Raw genomic sequence first — 24,970 nt, forward strand, 5'->3', positions numbered from 1 at the left:
TATGACGAAGAAAAGCGAATGTACTCTTATATCTAATCTATATATTAACTAAATAAAATTGCATTTATTTAGTTTTATTTAGAAACCTTTCGGATTCACGGTGGGATTCCTTTGTCAAGAATTTTTCTCAGCATGGTTTTTGCTTGTTAACAGGAGAAACTACTTCTACAGGGATGGGATGCACTTAAATATTAAAAACACTGTCTCGATAGCATATGCTGATGCTATCGAGGCAATGTTAGGTGAGTCGGAAAACTGCTAGCTTGAGGAAGGGGCGGAATTCAGAGACTAATAGATAAACAACGGCCACAGGAAGAGGTGAAAGTGATTCTTGCACTGCTTCTCCTGGAACGAGCAGCAGCCTGGAAAGCAAGGTGCCAGGGGTTTAAAGGGCTGCTGGCAATCGTCATAGAACAAGTAGAACACAGCCCAATACACGGGCTGTGTTCGGGTAACTGAAATTAAAAATAAAAAAAAGTAAATTACCGTTTACTTTAGATTGCAAAATACAACCGCTTCAGCAAATATCTTTCCCTTAGGAAGCATTGAGTTCTATCGTGCATAACATAAAGTTTTGTTGGACTTCAGCAATTTTATCAAATCGATTAGGACTTATGGGAACAGTACAATCATCTAATTTTGACGTTAAAAACGTTTTACTGGTGTTATTCCAAAATTTTTCTAAAGAAAAGCGTTACAGTAGCGGCTTCAGCCAGAAGCGAATTATTGTAACTTGTATTGCTAGAATCATACTTTTATGATGGCAACAATAATTTATCTTCTACTGGACCACATTTAATGAAATTTTGCATGAAGCTTCATCTTAGCTGTATGCTAGAGGGAAAAACTTTCAAACCTCCGAAAACTGCAGTTGTTTTTTTTTTTTTTCAGGATAGTGGAAATTATGAACATGTGATCAAGGAAATTTTCTCACGTAATAAACGGGATAATGAGGACGCATAGTATATCGTTGGAAAGCTAAGGAATTTAGAAACAGAAATATTAAGGTTTTAAGATACCAAAACACGTTCGGAAACTGGAAAATGCGTTAATTCGAAAACGCATCTGGTTTCAAATGACCTGGTGTTTTCAGATTGAATGTAATTTTTTTCCTTTACAATTGAACTCTGAGTCTGGAAAGGAGTTGTGCACATTTATGAAAAGATTCTTCAACTTGGACATTCATCAGATCTTTCGATAAATACTACACGTAATGGAACAACTATAGATGGTGTATTTAGTCATGAACTAAAATCTCTTCAATGTAAGAATTATATAATCCTGCTTTAGTCATCAGAGACCAATACTTTCAGTAACCGATATGTAATTATTATTAATAAAATAAAAACATTTTATATTATTATCCATGAATTTTATTAATATCTAAAAAATTAAACCTTTTTTAACGCCTGCCGATGACTCTTAAATGTAAAACACTTTAAATATGCTAGCGGCCGGACACATTATGTACCTGGTAGAGAATTTAACTTTTTTCTATATCACATACAATTTCATGTACACATTTACAGTAAACTGGACCTTTATGTTGTTTGATTGAAAGATGTAGTTAGTAATCGATCTTTATATTTCTATGAAATCAAATGAACACTGTATAGGATTCAACAATATTTAACAATAATTAGGATCCCCTTCTCTTTTGTGAGAAGGGAATTCTAAGTTTTACAGAAGGTGTTCTGTAAAACTACAAAGTAAAATTTGATTTTTATTTATTCTGCGCTTACTCTAATAACAAGTCAGTTGCATAACGGCGCTTTACTATAGCAGAATATCTTTACAATTTCAATATAAAATCCTAGAACCAGCACTGAAACAAAACAACAATCAACAAATTTTTTGTTGAATAGTGAAATTAGAGTTAATCTTGTTTTCATTCATATCATTATATATGAATACATAAATTAACGTATAAATATTATATTATGGATATAGTACAGTCTTTTATACAAGTAGTAACAGATCTGTCGCAAATAGGTTTAAAGAACAAGGGGCTAATTAATATTCGTGAGATCTTTAAAGGAACAGGATCAGTGGTGATTTTTATCACCCACACATGGCCATTTATACCGTGAAAAGGATAGTAGGTGGATGTAGGTGGAGATAAACACTTCCACTTGAGAAAATAAAAGACCTTTCACTTTAGATTGTATAACAAAGTCTAGACAGTGAACTGCAAATCGCTGCATGCATTATCCGGTTTTCATTGAATTCAAGGTCAGTTCTTTCGATTCAGGCATTAAAATAATAATGACCTGGTCGTTATCAGTAATATGAACACCCTTTCCCGCCTTCTATTTTTCTCTTTTATATGTGCTCATCAGGTCTTTCTCTCTGCAGTTGGATTTCACAGGAACAAAAGAAAGCTTCCATATGGTTTCCATGAGGCAGTCTGGAATTCTTTTAACATATTCCTCTTCAAAAGTTAAGAATATTAGTTGTAAAGCATCAAAACAAATATCCTAATTTTATAGTAACCGAAATCTTTGCAGCAAAACCACAAAAAAAGTAAAGTGATGTATAAATGAAACGAAGTGTTCGATATGAAACTCGAGGATCACTTTGGACTCTGTTATCATATTTTTCCTTATGATTGCCCATGAAGACGTCTTAAATTTTCTTTTATCTTCTTTTTTATCCTTTAGATTCGGCTTAGAACTTATCTGAATCTTCAGAATTAAGCAATAATGTTTCAGGTAGCGTTTATGGGCACAAAAATGGTGGAGGGGAGTGGTAATAGGTGGATTTAAGTTCGAGAATTACACGCTTCAGCAGAAACTTAACATTCCCCTGAAGAAAATACGAATTCTTGTCAACTTAGACAGCATTGAGCTGAAAGAGTTGAGGTGCACTTTTTATTATAGTTCTTCTCAAAGACAGTTTGTCCTTATCTTTGAAATGAACATTTAATTTTGATTAAAAGGCAGGGTAGACATATATAAAGAGCACTCGGTGTTTTACTTCCTTATCCCTTACTTGATCCATTGTTTGGTGAAGACCTCTCAAAGTGGTCTCCAATCATTTTTCTCCATTGTCTTTCTTCTCTGTTCCGTGCTTAAAAAAAAAAAAAAAAAAAACACCCAACTCTGGTATCATCTTTCAGTTTGCACTCATGCCGATGCGTCGCTCAACCTGAAATACAGTTGCTGAAGGCTATAATTTAGGACAGATATTTCGTCTATGATCATTCCCCGTCAACTGAAATATCTCTAGATTGCTGGGATAATAACAATGGTAATATTCGTTTCAAGATTATCAATTACGTGTCCCTATGATGTGAAGAAACGGTGTTGTCAGAAGTGTTACCCATTCGGGTAATCTAGTTTAATTGCTTATGCAGTAATTAAGAGATTAGCAATTTAAAAGAAGCATTAAAAAACAAAATGGCCCTCCAATTTCTTGGGAGAAAGACATATGTCGGAATTAATTAATTCCAATAAAAGATTAAACAACACTTGTAATTAATAAAATAGCACCCAGTCCATACAATTTTTGTTTTATATATATATATAATTAATATTAATATATATATATATATACGGTGCGTGTGTGACTAATACAAACTAATAGTACTGAAAATAAATTTAAAATAAAAACTCATTCCTTTATTTTCTTTCACTACCATTTTCAACTATTGTTCATTATTCAAATATATATATATATAAACTACATGCTCTTTCCAAATTCATTTAATTTCTTTAAAAAGTGCTGCGGTTGTTGTAACTTACCCTCATTCAATTTTTAGTATATTTAACAATGACAATTTCATAATTATCGCATAATTGATTAAATATAGCGCAGCGTATCCTCATACCCATGGTGTTTTTTTTTTTTTTTTATAAATCACACAATGTTTTTTAAATTTTCAAAAAAATTAATAGTGCAGCGGTTTTTATATAAACAGTTCTTACAACCGCCTTATTTTGACTCCCTCTAAACTTGAAAACGCTATCCACAAGAATTTCGAAACACCGTCAAATTCGTCCTCTAAATAGGTTATCTGAATATTTTCATTAAAGTCCTTCCCAGCTTTTTTCAATAAACTCTGCCATTTTTTTCCTTTAAAATGTTACGTGTTTAATATTTTATTAGAATTAAAATGAATATCCATTTCATAAGAAAAAGCATTATGCATTCTCTTACGAAACAGACAACCTTCCCCTTTAGAAATTTCATAAAAAGTACTCCAACACTTAGGAAATCGTTTCTTCCTTATTTACAGATTCCTTGTATGTAATCATGTCAATATGTTGCATAACAATGTACGTGAAATATGCCTTTTGAAGAACAAAACAAGTGTAAGATACTTTGGCTCCACTTGTAGCACTGTGGAAGAACCTGTGTAACCAGGTTCTACAAGTTACTTGAACATACTATAAAATAACCCGGTCATGTGTGGAACAAGATTCTCATTCCCCAGATCCAGTGCCCACCTGCCTTTACAGTTCAATTTGGAGTAAGATGTAGTTTAACCGTAACCTTTATTCTCTAACTAATTTTGCATGCGAAGAAATATTCTTTGATTCCTGCGTCTTCTACTTAAAGAAAAAAAGAACCATCAAGATGCCTCACAATCACGACACAAAATCCAATAAAATCACTGCTGGTGCACTATCTGGGATCCTGTTTATAGTGGTCCTTGTCCCTTTCACTTTGGCCAGGCAAGGTATCAGCGCTACGTCGATGACTACAAAATTCTCACGACGACAGAACCAGGGACCGACCTCCACCAAATCAGCACATCACTATCCAGAAACTGACCCGGAAAAATATTTAAAGATTCAAACTAATTCTCAACCCCTCCAAATCAGCACAAGTGATTTTTTTCCCCTCAAGCAGAATCCTCGTCACTTGCATACTTCAGTCGATGGCATCCTGATTCTGAACTAGAGTGACGTTTGACCCAAAACCGACCTTTTCGCAACATATTGACAAGCTTCAGGTCAAAGTGGATCGGATCTGCTGGTTAACAAAAAAAAAAAAAAAAAAAAAAAACCCGAGTGATTGACGTCCATGATCCCGAATAGTAACATCGTATATTCTGTCTTGTATATATTTAGCACCACAAAGGCTTCCTCAACTGATGTTAACTAAATGGACTTATATAAGCCCGGAATTCCCAATGGCAGTAGAACAACTCAAATGGCAAATGCACTAAAACTAAGAAGACTACCATTCTTGGTCGAAGAAAAAAAAATCTCATCTTCACAGCAAAAATGATGACTAGACTTTATCACCAAGCGTAACCTCTGCGAATGCTGCTTGGGGATTCCCCATCCCCAGCTGCGACCACGCCTGCACTGATCGCTACCTCCAACCGGCATGCCTTATCTGACCGATTTATGCTCAACCAAATACTAACTAGACTACAGAACACTGATGGTGATCAGCACAGGTGTGGCTCGTAGTTGCTCACCCCTTCATCTGAAAATCTATTAAATAGATGCAGCTAAATTGATTGATGCAACCTTAAAACATGAAGCCTAATGACAGCGATAAGTTTTCTCTATCAATAAATTCCGGGTGTTCCTATGTTTAATGATTGTTATTTTTCACTATGTAATTCGTTATGCCTTTGTCCATAAATATTGTATGTAAGTCCCTAATACTGTCCTATATTATTCAACTTTTATAGCCCTTGGCATTGCTGCCGTGATGAGCAATACTGTACACACGTTACCTGTGCAATAAACATTGTTTATTTTTTTTTATTTGTTTTTATAGTAGATAAATTGTAATATTTCATTTTTGACCATTCCATTGTATTAAAGCGCGATATTTATCTCTGTAGTTTACATTACCAGTCTAAGAGAAATGAAAAGGAGATTTCGGTCGTCTAAATTTAAATTACGCGCTGCCATGATATAAATTTAGGAATTGGAAATAATGCTTCTACTTAAAATAGTAAAGATTTGCTGTCCAGCGCTGGGAGTGATGCGCAGCAGCAGAGAAACATGGCGTTCACAGTGACGGGTGTATTCAAACTTAAACAATAGTTTTACTCGGTTTCTTATGCTCAGAACAGTGTTCAAACTGCGATCTGTAAGGCAGTACTGTACACTTAGTTTGTTAGAAGGCGTCTGCGTCTATCTAGCAGCAATTCTCTGGCGTTATTTAAAAGGTATATGTCGACAAATGTGTCGCGCTCATGAGGGTACTAATGGGCAAATCCCTATCGTGAAAATCACTATCTTCTGTAACAATAAGCTGACAGTTGTTACAGAAAAAAATGCGGCTCTGTGTACGATAGCTGATAATGCATCCAGGGAGCTGTATATCAGTCATGGGTGTGCCTAGATCATAGCTGATATACACTTCTCGGAACGCATAGACTGTTTATGAGACTTAGTGCAGGCATTTTAATCTGATGAGGGGGTGGAAACGAGAAAAGTGAAGCTGCATGCACTGGAAGCATCCGTCATCACTACGACCGAAGAAAAATTAGGATTTTTAAAGTAGTCGTGAGATTGTGCACATCTTCATCGACTTTGAAGATAAACGCCAAGTCGTTGAAATTTATTTGTCCTTGTTGTAATATTTGACATCAGTGAAAATGCGCTTTGACATTGGTTGATATATTATTTGATATGTTGTTGAGAACATAACAAGTACTTTGAAGCAAGGGAACTTTTTCTGACCGTCAGTAGAATCCCAGAATTTTGAAATGCAGTATGTTCTTGTTGAAATAGGTACTTTATTTCAACAAGAACAGCTGCTATTTCATCTTGAATGAAAATTTGTGTGAGATCACTAATCTCAAAATTTAGTGGGTGCATCATTAATTGAAATTTAGGTAGGAGTTCTTTTAATATTCGAACATTTCTTCGAACTGGTTAATGAGGTTTTTCAGTGATTTTACAAAGAGTGATGGGCATTTGCTGACAGCAGTTTAAGCCAAGCATTTTTTTAAGTTCAGGAAAAGTATGCGAATTTTCTTTGGAAACCTGGTTTTAGAAGTTTTTTCTGGAATCCCATTATTTCCTCATATAAGACAAGAGTGGACTTGTTTTTTATCTTGCAACCTCTGATTTAAGTTATTCAAATGGCTGAAAAGATCCGCCATGATTGAAAATGCTATCTTGAAGTCAGAAATAAAAATTTTAGGAAAAAGATTATCCTTTTTGTTATGTATCAGAAAGCCTTTACCTCTTCAAAATCCTCTCAGATTCTGAAAGTGCTTTCCCAAGACTAAGCCACCTATGGATAATAAGATCAGAATAGGGTACTTGCAAATCTTCAAAAAATAACTTTATGGGTCGTTTATTTAGCGGGCCTTGAGGTTAAATAGTTGATTTAACTTCGACAGTTCATCATTTCATTTTGATTTTTCATTTGAGAACATAAGCTACGATATGAATTAAATAGTGATAATGGACAAAATTAGGTATTCTTTCGTCTTTACTAATATAAGCAGTAAGTCCTTTGTTTTTTCCTACCATGGTTGGTTCCTCATCAGTAACAATGGATACAAGTTTATTGAGATCGACTGTGCAATGTGAAAAACTGCATCATTGTTTCGCATATATCCTTCCCAGTTGTTTGACCAATAAGAAGTAATACACTCAAGAATTCTTCGCAATTACCATCGTGTTGTACAAAATACACAAAACACATGAGTTGCGATACGGAGGAAACATCAATAAATTCATGAAATGCCAGAGACAAAAATACACAATTTTTCAATTTTAAGCAACAATTTTCTAAACATAAAATCGGAATTTTATGAACACGATTTATTATAGTATCATTACTCATAAGGATACTTTTTGCAGAGCTTATCAATGAAGTTCTGTGTTTGTCTGATAAGCATTAGGAAGGATTTCCAATGCAGATACTACACACTCTTTTGTTACACTTAATTCAAAGATTGTGGTGAAATTTAGAATTGAAAAATCAAAGAATTGAATAGAATTGAAATTTTGTCAAATCAAAAATGACCGTTCATTCTTAATTAAGAGACTGAAACTTGTCTTGAAGATGGAATCCCAGAATATATGAAATATCAAAGTACTACCTGGTATCCGTAATTTTAAAATTGTAATTTTATTTAGTTAATTGAACATGCTTTTCCATCTCTCAGTAAATAGTCAGTAAACCATTTAATTTGCAAATATACGTGGAAGCTGTTTTTCGCCTTTTGAAATTTAATTATTAATTTCCACGTAATGCTTTCCACAGAATATACGAGAAAATAGTTGAAAGATTACATATAAAGAAATACAATGTAAGATTAAATATTTTTTCGATAATAATTTCTTGTTATTAATTTAGGCTGACTTTTTTGCTTTACTGTTGTGTCAGTTAATGCATCATGCAATTCTTCATGCGGCACAGCGTGAAGAATTGAATTGAATGTTGATTAATAGCACACCATTCTTTTACACGAAGTTCCAAAAAAGCAGTTTATCTCTTTCTTCCCCATCTGACAACCTTTTTCTGAATTGATCTTAATACACGAGTTATCAATCACTCTCGATTTCATTAATTAGCATTCTCTATTAACGAGTTAATATTAATAATATTATTAATACGAGACAAATGCAAAATAACTAGGATATTTACAACGTGCGATTATTTTTCAATATTTCATATATGAAATAAAGCTATTATTCATTTTTATGTTTTTCTTTATAGTCTCCTTCACGAAAAACAAAGCTCTGACGAAGACTTTACCTCTTTGTGCCAAATACGACAAGGAGCTGCTAAATATTCGCTGCATGGTCTCCTTCACTTGCCGGTAGGTGGCAGCACATAGCGTATAAAGTAATTTAACTTCTTTAGAAGTGCTTCGTATGACACAACTCAAGCCGAATATTTTTTAAAAATTGCACAATCTTGTTTTTTTCTTTTAATTATTTTAATTTAAATTTTACAAATTGATCCGATAAGAAGATATATCAGATGTTTTTAGAAATATCATCGCGATCAATTAGCTGTTATTCTTATCGATATAAAACGAAAAATTTTAACTGATTATTTTTAAATAAACAAGAATTGCAAATGAAAATCTTAATGACTGAAGGGTTTCTTTCTTAAAATAGAAAATGCTTTCTGATTAAAATAAAATTAAAGTAAAATCCTTAAGTTTTCTATACCTGGAATCAATGGATGAGAATTTCTTGTTTTTCATGCTTATTAAATAAAATTTAAGAAATTAAAAATAAGATTTGCTATTTTGCAGTAATTGCCGATATCTTAAGAATTCCAAATATTTTTTCTATATTCAAAATGAAGGAAGAATTATAATTTTATAAATCTGTAGCGTAAAGCTGGCATTTTTAAAATCTCGTAAAAATATTTTTTGATATTAGTCCCAATTTCCTCGCTCCAGTCTTACAAATTTTTAAAATACAAAAATTAATAGTTTTTTGACGTAAATAGAATTTTAAACGTCAATTCTGTGGTGGTTATAGAAACCGAAAGGCTATTCAGTTTGTATTTTAAATTATGTTTTTTTTTTTTTATGTGCCAGTACAGGTAAGTTATAACCTTACACTTATCATGATTTAGTTCAGAATTATTAGAATAAATCCATTTGCTTTGCTCCTGAAGGATAGATCAAAGTAGACGCAATCATACAAAGTGCAATTTCGTTTCTGTATTCTGAGGTCGTCAAGACATCTACGTAAGTAGGTAGGAAAACTCCACATTATCTGAAAATCAAGGGTAAATCATTAATATTAATTAAAATACACACACAGAGCGCTTAAATTACGATGTGGCCTTTAAATCAGTGAGATTCAAACTCAAAAAAATCGTGAATACTATAAATGGACTAATATGATAAAATAATAATAATTATTATATTATTTTTCCCTGATGGGGATTCCACCCCGTGACGGGTAATGATACCAAGTACATAGGGTAGTTGTCATGTTCGCTGGTGCTGTTGGTTGAGGAACTATCTGATTATCCTACAGGTGTTCAGGATTGCGACTTTCTGGAGTTCCTTGTAGGTGTTCCCGGAGACCTATTGATACTAGGCTCTTGTGTAAAGTCTTTGGCACTATACCCGTGGTTGAAACGATGATAGGGATATTGTTACTTATTGCATATGCCACTCTTTGATCTCCTGTCTTAGGTCTGTGTATTTCCCCTGATCTTTTCCTCTTGGGTTTTCTGGAGATTGCCAGTGTTGGGCACCGCTATGTCAATCAGATAGGTAGCCTTTTCCTTCTTGTCGACAAGGGTTATGTCCGGTCTGTTGTGTGGGATTGTCTTCGTTATAATGGCGCGGTCCCAGTACAGCTTGTCGGTTTGGGTCTCTCGTATGGCCTGGGTACTTGTAATATGGTACACTTTCTTTGATCAAATGGCATTTCCTCGCTAGCTTATGTCTACCCGGTCGTGTTTACGAGTATACTCCTTCTGGGTGATCATCCTGCAACGATGTGTTGGATCGTTTCTGAGGCTAAATGGCATCGTCGATACGTGTCCTCTCTCTCACTCTGGACTCCTTGGCAATGCATTTTCTACAGTTCGTGGTGTTGATTTCTTGGTCTTGAATGGCGAACATGAATCCTTCGGGCTCGTGAAGAGTCTCTCTCTCTTTCTCTCTCTCTTCAGCAGGGCATTGGAAGCCATTTTATCTATATTGTGGGGGAGAAAAATTTGGTCTTTACTTTTTATTTTGTTGTTGTTTGTTTTTATTTAATGATAATATTAAATATTCTTTATTTTGTTCCCTATTATTTATATAGACCTCTTTTTTCTTATACCCCCACTTACACATCTGACTTAGACTTCACAGGAGAATTCCAGATTCAAGGGATGTTCCGACTACTTCGGCTCAACTTTCTATTGTTCTCTCCAGTGACCCTTATTGACTGCTACTTACTGATGGCTCTGCTACCCGTTTTAGGCCTTCAGATTTGTTTACGGTACTTATAGCTGAGTGTTTATCCATCTGTAGGTAGAAATTTCGTGCAGTAATTCCTATGACTCTCCCTTCCCTTCGATTAGCCCCTCCTTAATTTAATCTCCCCATATTTTTAACTATCCACTTTGTTAAATTTATTTGATTTGTTATATTTTATTTTACAATATAACTATTCCTAACGTATCCTTTCTTATTAAATTTCCCAGTTTGGAAAGACGATCTATTATCTTTATATACAATTTACTTGTAAGATTTTACATCTTACAATATGATCGTGATGAGGGTCGTTGTAGTGTCTGCCATGGAGCGTCCTCTTTGCCCATCTTTCTGGTTTCGTCTGGATGGGAAGGGTTCTCCTCGCTTAGATTGAGAACCGATTGTCTTATTATTAGTTGAATTTTTAGAAGCTGAAAATTTACTTAGTCTTTTATTAGACAATTATCACATTTTATTACAGAGTACTTCTTGATAAACCACACTGATATTAAAATTTCTTCCGTATTTATTTTTCCTTTTGTACTTAATGAATTTTGCTGACCTGCCTTATTCACTGAAATTTCCTCTATTCGTACCAGAAATTAATGTTCCGAAAATACTTATAAAATTACTTAAAATGCAAATATATTTTCAGATTTACAGTGGCAGACAAAAAAACTGCATCATCTTAAAAAAAGTAACATCTGTTTGATTTCCTGTTTCTATAAATACGGCGTTGGAAGGGTATACACGCTCATTAGTATCCTGTTTTGCGGAGGTGTAAGCATGACTCCATGCTTATAGAGTCATGCTTACACATATGGATTGTCAACTGAACATCCATATTTTCAGTTGACACCAAGAAAAAAAAAAGTAGCTGTTGCTCTGTCCCAGGAAGGGCTTTCTACGCGTGCTATCGCTGATAAAATAGGCTGTCAACAGTAGGAGCATCAGCTACTAAAGCCATATTGCTCCGCGTATATTGTCTGTAAATTGCATGTGGTCTGAGGTCGATTTTCCGTTTGCTGGACGAAAAATTCGATTTTCCAGGGAAAAAAAATTCATGCCATGCCACCCTCTCCTGAGACTGATTAACTCAGCCAAGTTGTGAAAAAAGCTCATAAAATTTCCTCCCATCATCGACGGGACTCGAACTCCGGTCTTTTCCACCCAATGACCCTACCAACTGTGCTACCCACGAGGGTCTGTAAGCAAGTATGAGTGCCGTGTTATGGGAAATTTCAATCTGCCCCATTGGAGTTTTGGTTGAGAAACTTATCATGGTGGGCAAAATTTTTAAATAAACTAGATGATTGTTATCGATATCGGCTCGTTAAGAAAAGTACTGAGGGGAAAAGCAGGATTTACCGAGCTGCAATGACGCAGTTGCTCATTGTTTAAAATTTACAGATCATGAAAAATTGGGAATGGATAATAATGAGCAGCACTGCTGCGCAACGACTTAGATAGGCTTCAGGGATGGCCAAATAAGTTTTAGCTATGTTTTTAATGCTGAAAAGCACTAAAAACATAGCTAAAACTTATTTGCTTATTAAACTTATTGAACACTCGGAGAAATAACAATCCTGAAATAACTAGCACATTTGGAGTGAATGAATTAAATGACAGAGGAAGAAAGGGAGTTGGAATTATCACACAAACAGATGCGGCGTTCTCTATGCAATTCAGATAGGTGGTAAGGACAACCTACCGTATCCTGTCGAGAATTTATGAAATGCAATTGCTTGTAGACATAAGAAGATTATAATTCCACTGCATAAGGAAACTGTAAGATCGTACTTGGAACACTACATCCCGGTATGGAGGCTGTACGCTCACGAGCTTCCTGAAAAATTCAACAATTGGGGACACATCCAATGAGATTATTAAAGAAGGACGCCATACCATGTGGTTTTTCGAATATCTGTGTTATAGAACTTGGTAACTAGATACCTTAGAGGGGATATCGCCGAAGTTTATTAAGCTCCAATAAGGGATTGTAAAATGAATGAAGACGGAATACGTATTAATCCCACTTGAACCATTCATTCAAAATAAGGAAGATGTATAGAGTGAACTGCAGAAAGTTTTGTTTGAGACCAGGCCTCGCCAACCCAAATCGTTCTGCGGGCCACCTTGACGAACTACAAATTTTCCGCGGGCCGCACATAAAATAAAACGATCTTTTAAAAATAAAAAAAAATCAAATGCCATAAAAATTTATTTTATTCATTCATTTTTATTATATATCTACATCAATGCGATATTTGCTATCAATCTTTTTTTTTTTTTAATTTACCTCAATATCAATATTGGTAGTTGACATCTTAATTGATTTGCTATTGAAGCTCGAGATTTACTTTTAATAAATTTCATTTTTGAAAAGAAAGTTTCACAAACGTATGTGGATCCGAAGGTACTCGCAATTTTTTGTGTAAAAAATTCTTAAATTCGATTACTTTTCCGCCACTTTACAGAAATTTGTTGTGTCTGGTGCAGTTAGTGAATGATTTCCCACTGACGTAGTCAGTAGTATAAAAATAACGTGGCCATCTCGCATGTGGCCCGCGGGATGGCCAGGCGTGCTTTAGACAGCGAGTTTTTAATAACGAAAATAAGTAGTCTCCATTGGTAGTTGATGCCGATGGCTTGGAAAAATTTGAAGGCCAGCTTTATTTATTTTTATTTATTTATTTTTTTTTTTTGCCAATGCAGAAAAGATTGGCTTCTTCTGCTTCGTACCATAAACCAATATAATAATTAATACTTTAATTAATTCATTCATTAATTAAAACATTAAATTGTAGTTTTCATTATATAATAATTGAATCATTTAAATTAATTTAATAAGAATTAATGAAAATAAAAGGCGCGTTTTAAATACGAGATCTCGTATTTGGCCGTACGTGTCAAAAATCTCAGTTACGCCTCTGTCTGCAAGAGTCCGCTGAGCGCTTCGAATATTCCTCTTTCAAAAACCTGGAAGCTTCATTTTAACCCATCCGAATAAAGAAATAAACAAAATATCTTTTTAATCATTATATTCTACAAATTAAATCTCTTAATTTATGTTATATTTCTCTCAAAATAAAATTTGTATTATACAAGTGTTAATATAGCATATGAGATTTACTTAACGATTTCTTTTTAACATTAAACATATATTTTAATATTAAGGATTTCCTTTAAAAATGAAACCATTGCTTTGCATGATTTTCATATCATTGAAGATAATTTTCTCATATGTATACGAATAATCTGAGAAGCGTTACTCGAGTTTATAAAGGTGAATGACAGAAACTGACTGCTTGTCATAAGTATAGGTCATTTTTTTTTTTTTTTCCTATTATGGGCACGATCACCTGCCTCCTTGTAAAGATCGCAGTTTGTGTGTGGTAAACAAACACACCAAGAAAACCATGCCATTTAGATGCGCTGTACGAAGTTGTCAGAATCGAGATCTGAAATTTGTGTAGTTGCGATATATATGTTAGCAATGCCAGTCTTGTAATATTGTCACTGAACCCATCCCTGTAGGGACCTCCAGGGATCCCTCTTGTTTGAATAAGTTTGAAGAACTTGTCAAACAGGCTCGGTGAGATGGTCATCTGCTGTCCTGTGACAAGTAGGCTGTCTAGTTGTCGGCTGATATTAGCCCCCTGGCACTGGTCCCATGTAGCCAATTATCTGTATCCTGTCATGAGAGAGAAAGAGAAACTGCTCAGTTGATATTTTGAAGGGAGGAACCTTGATTGATAAAAAAAAAAAAAAAAAAAAAAAAGCTAATGTTTGAAAATGAATTAGTTAGCTAGTTCTGCAAGTGACACTGTGACTGGCCATTTTGAGGGTCGTGCGGTGGGGTTTATTTAAAACCATTTCTGTATTTAAAAGCTAAACGCGGAGTTGGGAAGACATGTGAATTACCGCTAATAGTGATGGCAAGTAGCCCATATCTCTTGGCTAAAAAAATTGTGGTAAAGGAGTCTAATATTTAACCAAATAATACGTACACACTAAACCAAGCTAAACTAGAAACCCCTTCAGTTTAAGTACTGTATTCAGATCCTCGTAATGTAACAAGTAACATTAACGCGCTGTTCTTCACGGTCGAATGCTCAAGTACAGAGTCTAATGTTTAGCGACTTATGATCTGCATAACAAGGTTCATCATCTGTAAGTAAAGTAATCGACACCGTCCGGATATATTTGATGGAAATGCTATGAATAAATGATGCTTTTTGCAGCCCTATTATCTTTTGAGGACCAATATTCACGAATTATTAGCAGATGCTTCCTGTCCAAGAACCATTGTCAATCGAAAAAAGAAAAGAGAAATCCTGCATCATTACTAAACTAAAAGTTGACACAGAGTTACTTCAAAATTTCACTCAGGCGAACAAATTCGGGACTTCTTGGAAATTATTGACCAGTCTCATTACAAAAACATCGTTGGAAGGCAGTTTCCTGCTTAACAATCAGTGAAGAAAAAGCTTCGGTAAAAATTATTATTGATCACTGCTCCTCAGTGTCAGTTTCTTGTAAAGCAGTGCAGCTGAAGCGTAACTGGTGGAGCGAATCACATGTTAACACACTGCCATCGATGAAAATGAAATTATTAAACGGTATTGTTTCGGGAACCCTTGCAACAATGCTACATTCCTCGGGGCTATACCAATAGGTCCCTTTTAGGTGTGCTTTGTCAGTAGAAGAAAAATAGCATTCTGGAAACAGAACTGCATGAAGCAGCTATTATTTTCATTGGGCCATTATACTATTCTTTTGCGTTGCCTTTTGAGCTGTGTTTTGTGTTATATATGTCTGCAGAAATGTGTGTTCACAGATCGATTTGCACGTTGTAGGGAATGAAAATTCCATAATAGTTCGCAAAAGAATTCTTTTTCTTCCTGAAATTGGTTGCGGTTCCTGTTGAAACGTCATTTAAGAATTATTCCGGCCTTCGACGGATTTGAACCCAGATCTCTCAGAAAAAAAAAAAAAAAATGGCTAAGCCACCAATGTACAGGTTTTCATCATAATGATAAATCAATTAATATTTTGCCAATCTGGTTCATTGCTGACGTACTGACTGATCCTGGATGGTGACTTTTGTGTTAAATTAGTGACTGATCTAGATGGTAGCTCATTGAGTGATAGACGATGAGGATGGTTAAAGTTGGCTAGGACTGTCTAAAAATAAATGTAAATATAAAAACATTCCTTCCTACGATTGAGGTTTAATATACAATAATTGTATATTGTATTTGTTAGATTACATTGGATAACAAATTTGCAACTTTTAATTTTTTCCCTCCCATTTCAAGATACATCCTACGAACTGTGATGAGCTGAATCCAAATATTGAGGTCAGTTGTAAAGGAATTATTTGTAACTCAGCATAAAAATACAATTAAATATTTTTTTTGTTTTTGCTTTGTAATTATCAGAAACATCTCTAGATTTTCACCTGCCATAGTAACATTTTTCCATGTTAGCAATATCTTGATAAAAACATTCACCTGTTCATCATTGTGTCCAGGATAATCTGGGAAAAAGCTCACATGGGAACAGAGAAAGCATATTTTTAAAGACGCATTGCAACTGAGATTTTCTAATAATGTTTCTAATAAATTTCGAAAGATTTTATATCTGTCTGCTCTATTTTTGCCCAAACATGTTTACAAACTTTCTTTAATATTTCCAGTCTTCCAGTTCGAAAAGATTCAGTGATTCTCAGATCTGGGAACTGAAAAATATATCTTTGATTCGTGTAGCTTGCGATGAAACGGGACAAAATTTGGTATGGTGGTGCACGACAGAATAACAATGAAATGTGGAGACAGTGAAAAACTTCGGATAGGTATAAGGGACACTTATAGGGGTTGTAATAAGAATTACCAAAAAAGTCATATTACAGAAGGAAGTCTATACAAGATGCTCGAAAATATGGTCACATGACATCAATACGGCGTATGATCCCCTCCAACAGCTATACAGGGCTGACAGCGGTGAACTATCCTCGATTTAAAGGTGTTTATAAGATTCTGTGGCAACAAATTCCATTCTTCCGCCATCAGAGACCTTAGCTCACCAAGTAACTGAAGAATTAGCTGTCCGCGTGTAACACGACGCCCAATGGCATCCCACACATGTTGAACCGGATTTATTCTATGATGGTGCTAGCCATGACAGTTGTTGGACATCTTCGGTTTAAAGATATTCCTCCACCGCTTGAGCTCTATGTGCAGTGGCATTGTCGTGCATGAAAGGAAAATCTGGGCCAACCACACCCCTGAAAAGTCACACATAAGGTTCGAGGATCTGTTCTCAGTATCTCTGCACAGTTACGGTAGCCCTATCAAAAACGTGAAGAGGGGCGCGGCTGTTGATCATTATTCCGCTCCACACGAGAACACCCCTCCACCGTAATTGTCCCTATCTCTGATGTTGGAGGGATGGTTCCGCATTCCTCATTTTCTTCAGATGAAATAAACATCTAGAATCTGTTTGCAGACTAACACGGGACTCATCAGAGAACAGAACTGTATCCCATTTGTCAGGGCTCCAAGTCACATGTTCATGGCACCAGTTTCGACGAGCTCTGCGGCAGTTTGGGGTTAATGCGATAGTGACATAATATTTTTTACCGAGGGTCTCCCTCAACTCCGCATTTTTACTCTGTGTAGAATACAATGCTCTGCATAAGGCCAGGTTGTGTGTTTTGTGAAGTATTAGTGTGGGTTGTGTTGTTCCTCTGGCCCTTTAGCCTTGGGAACTGTGGAGAGCCATTAACACCCCCGGTTTCCGTCACCGCTCTGGGGAGGCGAGCCAGGACACATTAAGAGAGAAGAAAGCTCTGATGGGGTTGAACCCTGGGGTAGCCTAGGTATCCAAGGAGAGGAAAAAATTATTGGAAAGGAGATAGGAAGAGGGTGGGATAAAAGGGGTAGAGAACAGAGTAGTTGAGGCACTCGCCTGATTTGAAAGGAAATACACTAAGGGAACCCTGGTACAGGACACCCATCCTGGTCCAGAGGCTGGGAGTTGAAAGTGGGTGGTAGGAGCCACCCAGGGTGGGGAACGGGTTTAGAGGAGGGAGATTCAACCACCCCAGGTGGTAGGAATAAAAGAACATAGGGAAAGAGATCCCTATGGTGGAGTGTGCTTTTTGCAGCTCTGTCCTACACTGGCCTCGGGGTTATCCTAATGGCCAGTGTCACCATACCAGCTAGAAAAAGGTACAGCATAGTGTTAGCTTGGATAACCATGAGGCCCCTGAGGTTCTGCATAGTTTTTTCTTACATTTTCTATTTTATACTTTTTTCTTGCATCTAAATTTTTTAACTTTTTTCTTACACTTTAGGTTTTGTAATTTTTTTTCTTACATTTTGGGATTTAATGGGATACAAACCTCTGGCAGTCCATATCTTGTTTTTATAGGAATGAATAATTTGCATAATATGTGAGTGGGTATTCTGTAACATAGTAGATTGAGTTCTATTGAATACTCGGAATTTGCATGCCAGGTTGCCTATTATATCAAATAATCGCTTTCGGCATCACCGTTGATAATAAAATATGCATGAAAATCCATTTTTTTCTGTTAATTTTGTCGAACAGGGTATGTTAAATCAACTAATGAACTCACACAGAAGGCAACAATATTTTGTATAGCCAGATTATAAGATCTCCTGATATCTGAAATCCTCATAGGTCTGCCACTTGTGTGTTAATCATACTGTATGTTTCTTAAGAGAAGTTCCATGTTCTCATAGTATTCTCTCAAATAAGTAGCATGACTAATTGATATAGTTAGTTGGATGCTTCCATTGTGGAGCAGCATAGATTTTAGACTTAATTTCGTACAGTCGATGAAGCCCCCATTCTTCTGGTTTATGTTCTCTTTCAAGGGTGTCAAGCAGTCCATCGAAATAATTAAAATAGCAAGGAATCTTCCATAATAAATATGAAGAAAGCACTTTTCGTCGTTTACAAAATACAGAAGTGTCACTTTAGATATATTTAAATCATATCCAGCAATATTTAATTAATTTTGAATTATCTTGTTTGGTCCTGTGAGTTGGTATTCTGATTCAGAGCTTCTTACGGTCTGTGTAATTTGGATTATCTGTATTTTCCTCTTGTAATAGCCAGGTTTAACGTGGAACAGAAACAGTAGTTGTCATTATGGCTGACGGAATAGTCGAATACTAAATTTTTTTCTGCCCTTTTCGTCTTCCAATTTGAGTTATGCAAAAATAGCAGTCGTTGACATGATTGGTTGGCTCCCTTCACATGAGAACTGCGAATGTTAGTGGTGCTTGACTTTTATTTTTAAATCAGCTTCTCAGACACGAAGCGCAATTAGTGCAGCACATATCCTGCCCTGATCACTTAATTTGCACCCAAAATAAAGTTCATATTATTCTGACTGTGATTTATAGGACCTTTGCAAGTAGAAAGAGGGATGTCGTTACCTCTCTGTATATGATGATGGAGAAACCGCATTTGCGAGATTGTATTTAAATCTGGAGACCAAAACTAAAAAAAAAAAAAAGGGGGGGGGGAAGCTTTTAAAGGGGATTCAAAGAAGAAAGAAAAACGGCGCACGGTCTTCTTGCAGACATGAACGTTCTCATTGACAGGAGAAACGAGAACCAGGGGACTCAAATATAAAACCTTCGGGAGCGAATAAGGCTGGATTCGGACAGAATTTTATAAATCTTTGGAATAAACTGTCATAGTAGCCTGGTACGATAGTTGAGTAAAGTTAAATGTTATGAAAGAAAATACAAGACTTCGCTAATTTACATGGAGGGGGATTATTATTATTAACACTTGACGTTTACAATAATGCCCTCTCTTTCAAATAAATTCGTGTAACGCCTTGGTTCAGAATAAATATCTCACGTGTTTCTACACGCAGTCTTGTGTTTTCTGTTATACCGTAGTATAGCATAGAACATTTAGTCTACTGCTACAGGTGTAAATAAAAACCAAAAACCACAACAGGACAGCTTTCTGATTCCCTCCCTCCCCCCCAGACACCAGGGCTTAAGTCCAAAAAGGGTTTGGTTTATCGTATATTATTGTCGTGCACGCTTTCTGTTAGCAACCTTCAGCTGTTGCTTATACCCTAGATAGATATGTTATGTCAAATAACGGTACTCGCATATGCAATATAACAGAATTTTATACTGCATTATGATTAATGATATTTCCACAGGGAATCCTTAAGCTGTAGTCATTGCTTCTAGTACATCCCACCTAGAAACAATAGCCAGAAGAGGAATGCTGTGTACTTTGTTTCGTAATAAACAAACAGATGACAGAAAGTAGGAAGTTACGTAATGGCCAACGCCCCTAAATGTAGCCATATCCCTGAAGGCATTAATACGCCATTTTATACTATGCAGTTCGTTGATCTCAAAATCTAGTTGTTAGCGATTGCAAAGTAAAGTTTAACATGACGGAAACATTATCATAAAATAAAAGGTGGTTAGGGAAGTTTTAAATTTTCATAAAAATAATTATTCAGGAATGCCAGCCGTAATGGTTCAACATAAACGTGACAAGCGTGAATAAATTTAAAAGCACATTTAATTCGCCTTTGGGTTTTCTGAGCATTTAACAGTAGCAATGAATAAAGGAAAACGTGCAGGAAAACAAAAATGAATGTTTTCTCCTTCCGAGATGCACCTGGATTCGATTTTTATCTGTAATGATGATGCCTTCCACTTCCTCATTGTGGCGACAGATTTATTCTCTTACATGATCAAATAAACACTGAACGGAAGTGTTAATTCATAATGCACAACGACAAGAAAGGAAATCGTGCAGGATAATCGAAATATTCAGCAGAAAGAGAGAATGGAATGATTTTCCCTCACGTAAGCGAAGCTGCAATTTCTTTAAAAAATCCGAAACGTGGATTCCGAAATGCTCTAACAGAATGAGAAAAAATCTTTCATGTTTTGTTTAAAATTTAAAACAAAAGCGCAAAATTTTCTGAAACGAAAACAAACTCTGAAATCGTGAAACACAGCGAAATGCCATCTTCAGCTGTCTATTTAAGCATCCACACAAATCACCTCATATGATTAGCTATATTTGTACCCTTCTCCTTTATCATGACTATTAACGTGTTGTGTGTTTCCGAAAATGCTTTAGTTCTGGAGAAATGTATACTCCACGGTGATTTTTTTTTAAAATTAAGTATGAAAGTCTCTAGGTTACCAAATGATTGATACTTGACACTTGCATTTCAAATTCTTCTCTAATATGAAACATTGTGCTTTTGTTTCTGCGTTACAGTTAACTAACTCTTCGTTCCATTCTGATTTTAATTTGAGTATGCCCAAGACCACCGACACGAACACTGCAGATAACAAATAATTAGAATTTTATTACTAAAATTGTCTCATTACGGTAATGTTCTGTTTCAAAATTTAAATTACAGCTTTCAAACAGAACTAAGAAATTCTGGTTGTTACAGAATCGTAACAAAGATATTTTTGACAATGAAATAGTTCTTCAAAACTATAGAATCATAAGACACGATGGAATAGCAAGTTGGTTGTGGAAGTGGAGTGGTCTTAATCCTACGCTGCAGGCTCTGCATTAAATGTAAAGATACAGAAGGAACTGATTTAAAAATTCAAATTACTTTTGCACTATATACGTGGTTTATGCTGCTTGAAAAATGGTAAAATCTCATGCCATTATAATATCTCATTATACGTTTATTACCGCAAAAACTGATGTTATCGGAGATCGCAATTTACCATCAATTTAATTAATTATAATAGCGCGAGTATATGCTGTAAAAATAATATGAACTTAGTCACCTATCTAGAATTTGTTTCTTAAAATAGGGATTACAACAGCAATGCTGACTCCCCACCAGAAATATGAATTTCTTAGATTTAAGTTTCTCTAGTTTAGATCTCACCGTAATTGGACCATTGAAATTGTTTACTCTAAACACATCAAATGAGATAACGTTAGAAAATCAGTAAGGATGGAAACTTCCTCAGAATGTCAAGCTCCGATTTGGAAACATTGCTAAACAAAATTGGGCCAATTATCTCAAAGCAAGATACGAACTAGAGACATGCTATATGTGCTAAAGAGCTCTTGCTGTCATATTAAGGTTCTTAGCTATAGGAGATTCCTACCATTCCATGATGCACCTATTTAATATCAAAACAAGATATTTCTTTTATAATACCGGAAGTATGTGATGCTCCCGCTGAAATATATGAACAGGAAGTAAAGATATGTAAAATAAATTAATCAATGATGTTTAAATATTTTATTCAATTTAATGTAAAGTTCAATAATAAATTATTAAATATTAGTATTATAAGTATAATAATATTTAAGTAATTAATGTATAATATGTTTATTGGTATACTATTCAGAAACAGTAAATTAAAGAAATGTAAAAAAAAAAATTATATATATATATATATATATATATATAAACATTTTAGTAGAACTGTGAATTGAAAGAAGCTCGAAGGATTATGCCACCACCACAGTCGGAATCCTTGGTGTTTTTTGCCACATTCTACTTACCTGTTGTCGCTGCACCAGAAGAGGAGCCAATACAGTCGTAGCTTCGTAGTCCACTCGTTTCCTGGAACGGTGAAAGTATCGACATTCCTGTCGATTAATGCTGTTTCGCAGAATAGTTCTGTGATCCTCTCGTTTCCTGAGACGGTGAAGGTATTGGCGTTCGTATAGTTGAGTGCTATTGGGAAGTATAGATTTGTGATCCACTCATCTCTGAGGACGGTGAAGTAATGGGTGTTCGTAACCATGAATGATTTTGTGTGGGATAGTCATGTGTATCCCGACTGACTTCCCACAAAATGTTTGATATCATATGATAAAACATTTTTTAAGAATTCCATAATAATAACCCTTAGTTACTGCCTTGGCAATCACTGAAAAAGTGGCAAGAAAATACCATAAAATAATTAAAAGACAACAGTAAACAAGGCAGAACTAGTGGTGATGGTCCACACTAGAGAAACATCCCGTGATATTTCCCACATGTTGCCGCTTGTTGCTATTTCCTTTGAAGTCTACCTCTCAAGGCGGAAACACGCAACAAGAGGGAACCTTCGGCAACTAGCAACAGAAAGATTTAGCAACATGAGTCAACTAGAAGCAACTTTGTTTCTGAAACCTAAAAGAATACAATGATATAAACCAGTAAAACGTATTTAATAGATAACACAATAAAATACAATAGAAGCTTTCGAGACAGTTGCGTCTCTTTATCAACTAATTAGTCAAATTAGTTGATAAAGAGACGCAACTGTCTCGAAAGTTTTTATTGTGTTATCTATTAAATACGTTTTACTGATTTATATCATTGTATTCTTTTTAACCGTGGACCCCAGTACATCAGGCCCATTTGTCATAATTTCCGAAACCTGTTGCAAGGTAAAAATTAACACTTTGTTGCCTCTGTTTCGGCAGGGTTTTAGATTTTGCAGTTATGCCCCCTCGTTCTTGTCTCACTTATCAGCGAGAATATTCCTCCCTCATACATTTTACTGATCCTTCCCTGAGGGCTTTATATCCTTCAATCAAATGCCCCCAAAAGTGTTGTTTGTCAAAGCTCCGCACGTCACATCTAAGCCATCTTCCTAGAGAGAGAGAGAGCGAGCGAGCGTGTTGCTTTCTCTACTTGGAAAATTCCGATAGAGAACAAAACCATATGTCATTTTGCCGCCTGTTTACATTGCATATTGAACTTTGACTCTGTATCGTAATCTCATGTCTTCCTAATCTCGAATATGCTTTAATTCCTCTTCCCCTATATTCTAGTCTAAAAACCACTCCTAAGTTCCTCAAGTGAAGTGCTTTGCATTTGGTAGCATTAAACTTTAGCTGGCATTTAAGGCCATACTTGCGTCGGTCCACATTCTTTGAAGCAGAATATCCAGAACCAAATATTAATCATCCTCTTGACCTTTGTCATCTGCAAAATCTGATGCTTCCCCTGTATTTCCTTGTCAATATTATTTAGAAAGATAAGAAACAAGAATAGTCCGAGCATTGATCCCTGAGGGGGGAGCCGGCTTTGCTACTATGGCACACTCTGAAGAGTACTCAACTCATATATAACCACCATCTGTCTCCTCTCATTCAACTAAACCAGATATAGATCTTTCCTATTATTCCGACCTGCTATAATTTATACAATAACTATCATGAGAAACTATGAAAAACCCTACTAGAAACCAGATATATAATGTCAGAGTTGTTTCTTACATCTAACTGCTTCATAACCACGTCATAGTAATACTAGATTTGTCAGGCAATCTCCTCTTCACGAAACCATGCTGAGGCCCATTAGAATGTCATCCTTGTCGAGATGGTCTTGTACTGTACCTTGTAACACCATTCCATAATCTTGCCAACCGCCGTAGAAGTCAAGCCCACTCGTCTATAATTGCCCATCACATTTTTAGCTTCTCCGTTATGGAGACATTGGCATTTCATTGCAAGGGAATAATTCCCAAATCTAATGATAATCTCATTAACGTTACTAATGGTTAGACGAATCATGCTTCCCTCATGTGAGGGTAGCATGGTTTTTTCTCCCGCAAAATCTGGTTTTTCGTCCACCAAACAGCAAATCGCCACAGAATACACGCAATTTACGGCTATATAATGTATACGGCGCAATATGGCCTAAATTGCTAATGCGCCGAAAACCCTGCATCGATCAAGGATCGGATGAATTCACTTGCCTCAATTTATCAAATGAATGCATATGGGCCTCGGCCCTGGAGGCATGTATGGGATGAAGTTGTTAATATATATATTTATCAAATGATTCTTGCATTGAGTATGCAATGACTTTTACCAGTGTCGGCATTACTGGTCACCCTCATATCCAATATTGGTTGCTAGATGAAGTCTATATATGAATCCTCTTTGCCAGATATTATTATTTTATTATTTCTTTTTTATTATTATATAGACTATAAAGTGTTTAAGGGCAAAGGCCTCATGCTGGTTTTTTATTATTATTATTGTTTATTATGTGTAGCCGTCCCCGCCAAGAAATGGCATCTGTGC

The 24,970-nt window shown here is 35.6% G+C and overlaps 1 protein-coding gene across 1 annotated transcript in view; it reads left to right on the forward strand.

Annotated features, from left to right (window-relative positions):
- The window catches only part of LOC150088225 (uncharacterized), a 691,583-nt gene that overhangs the window by 242,628 nt on the left and 423,985 nt on the right, over positions 1 to 24,970 (forward strand). Inside the window, exon 7 of the mRNA XM_090369395.1 lies at positions 8,650 to 8,752. Coding sequence (XP_090225521.1) covers positions 8,650 to 8,752 — 103 coding nt within the window. The remainder of the gene's footprint in view (positions 1 to 8,649; positions 8,753 to 24,970) is intronic.

Source organism: Mastigoproctus giganteus, chromosome 3 (genome assembly GCF_048544385.1).
Source record: "Mastigoproctus giganteus isolate SK-2022 chromosome 3, ASM4854438v1, whole genome shotgun sequence".
Classification (NCBI taxonomy): Eukaryota; Metazoa; Arthropoda; class Arachnida; order Uropygi; family Thelyphonidae; genus Mastigoproctus; species Mastigoproctus giganteus.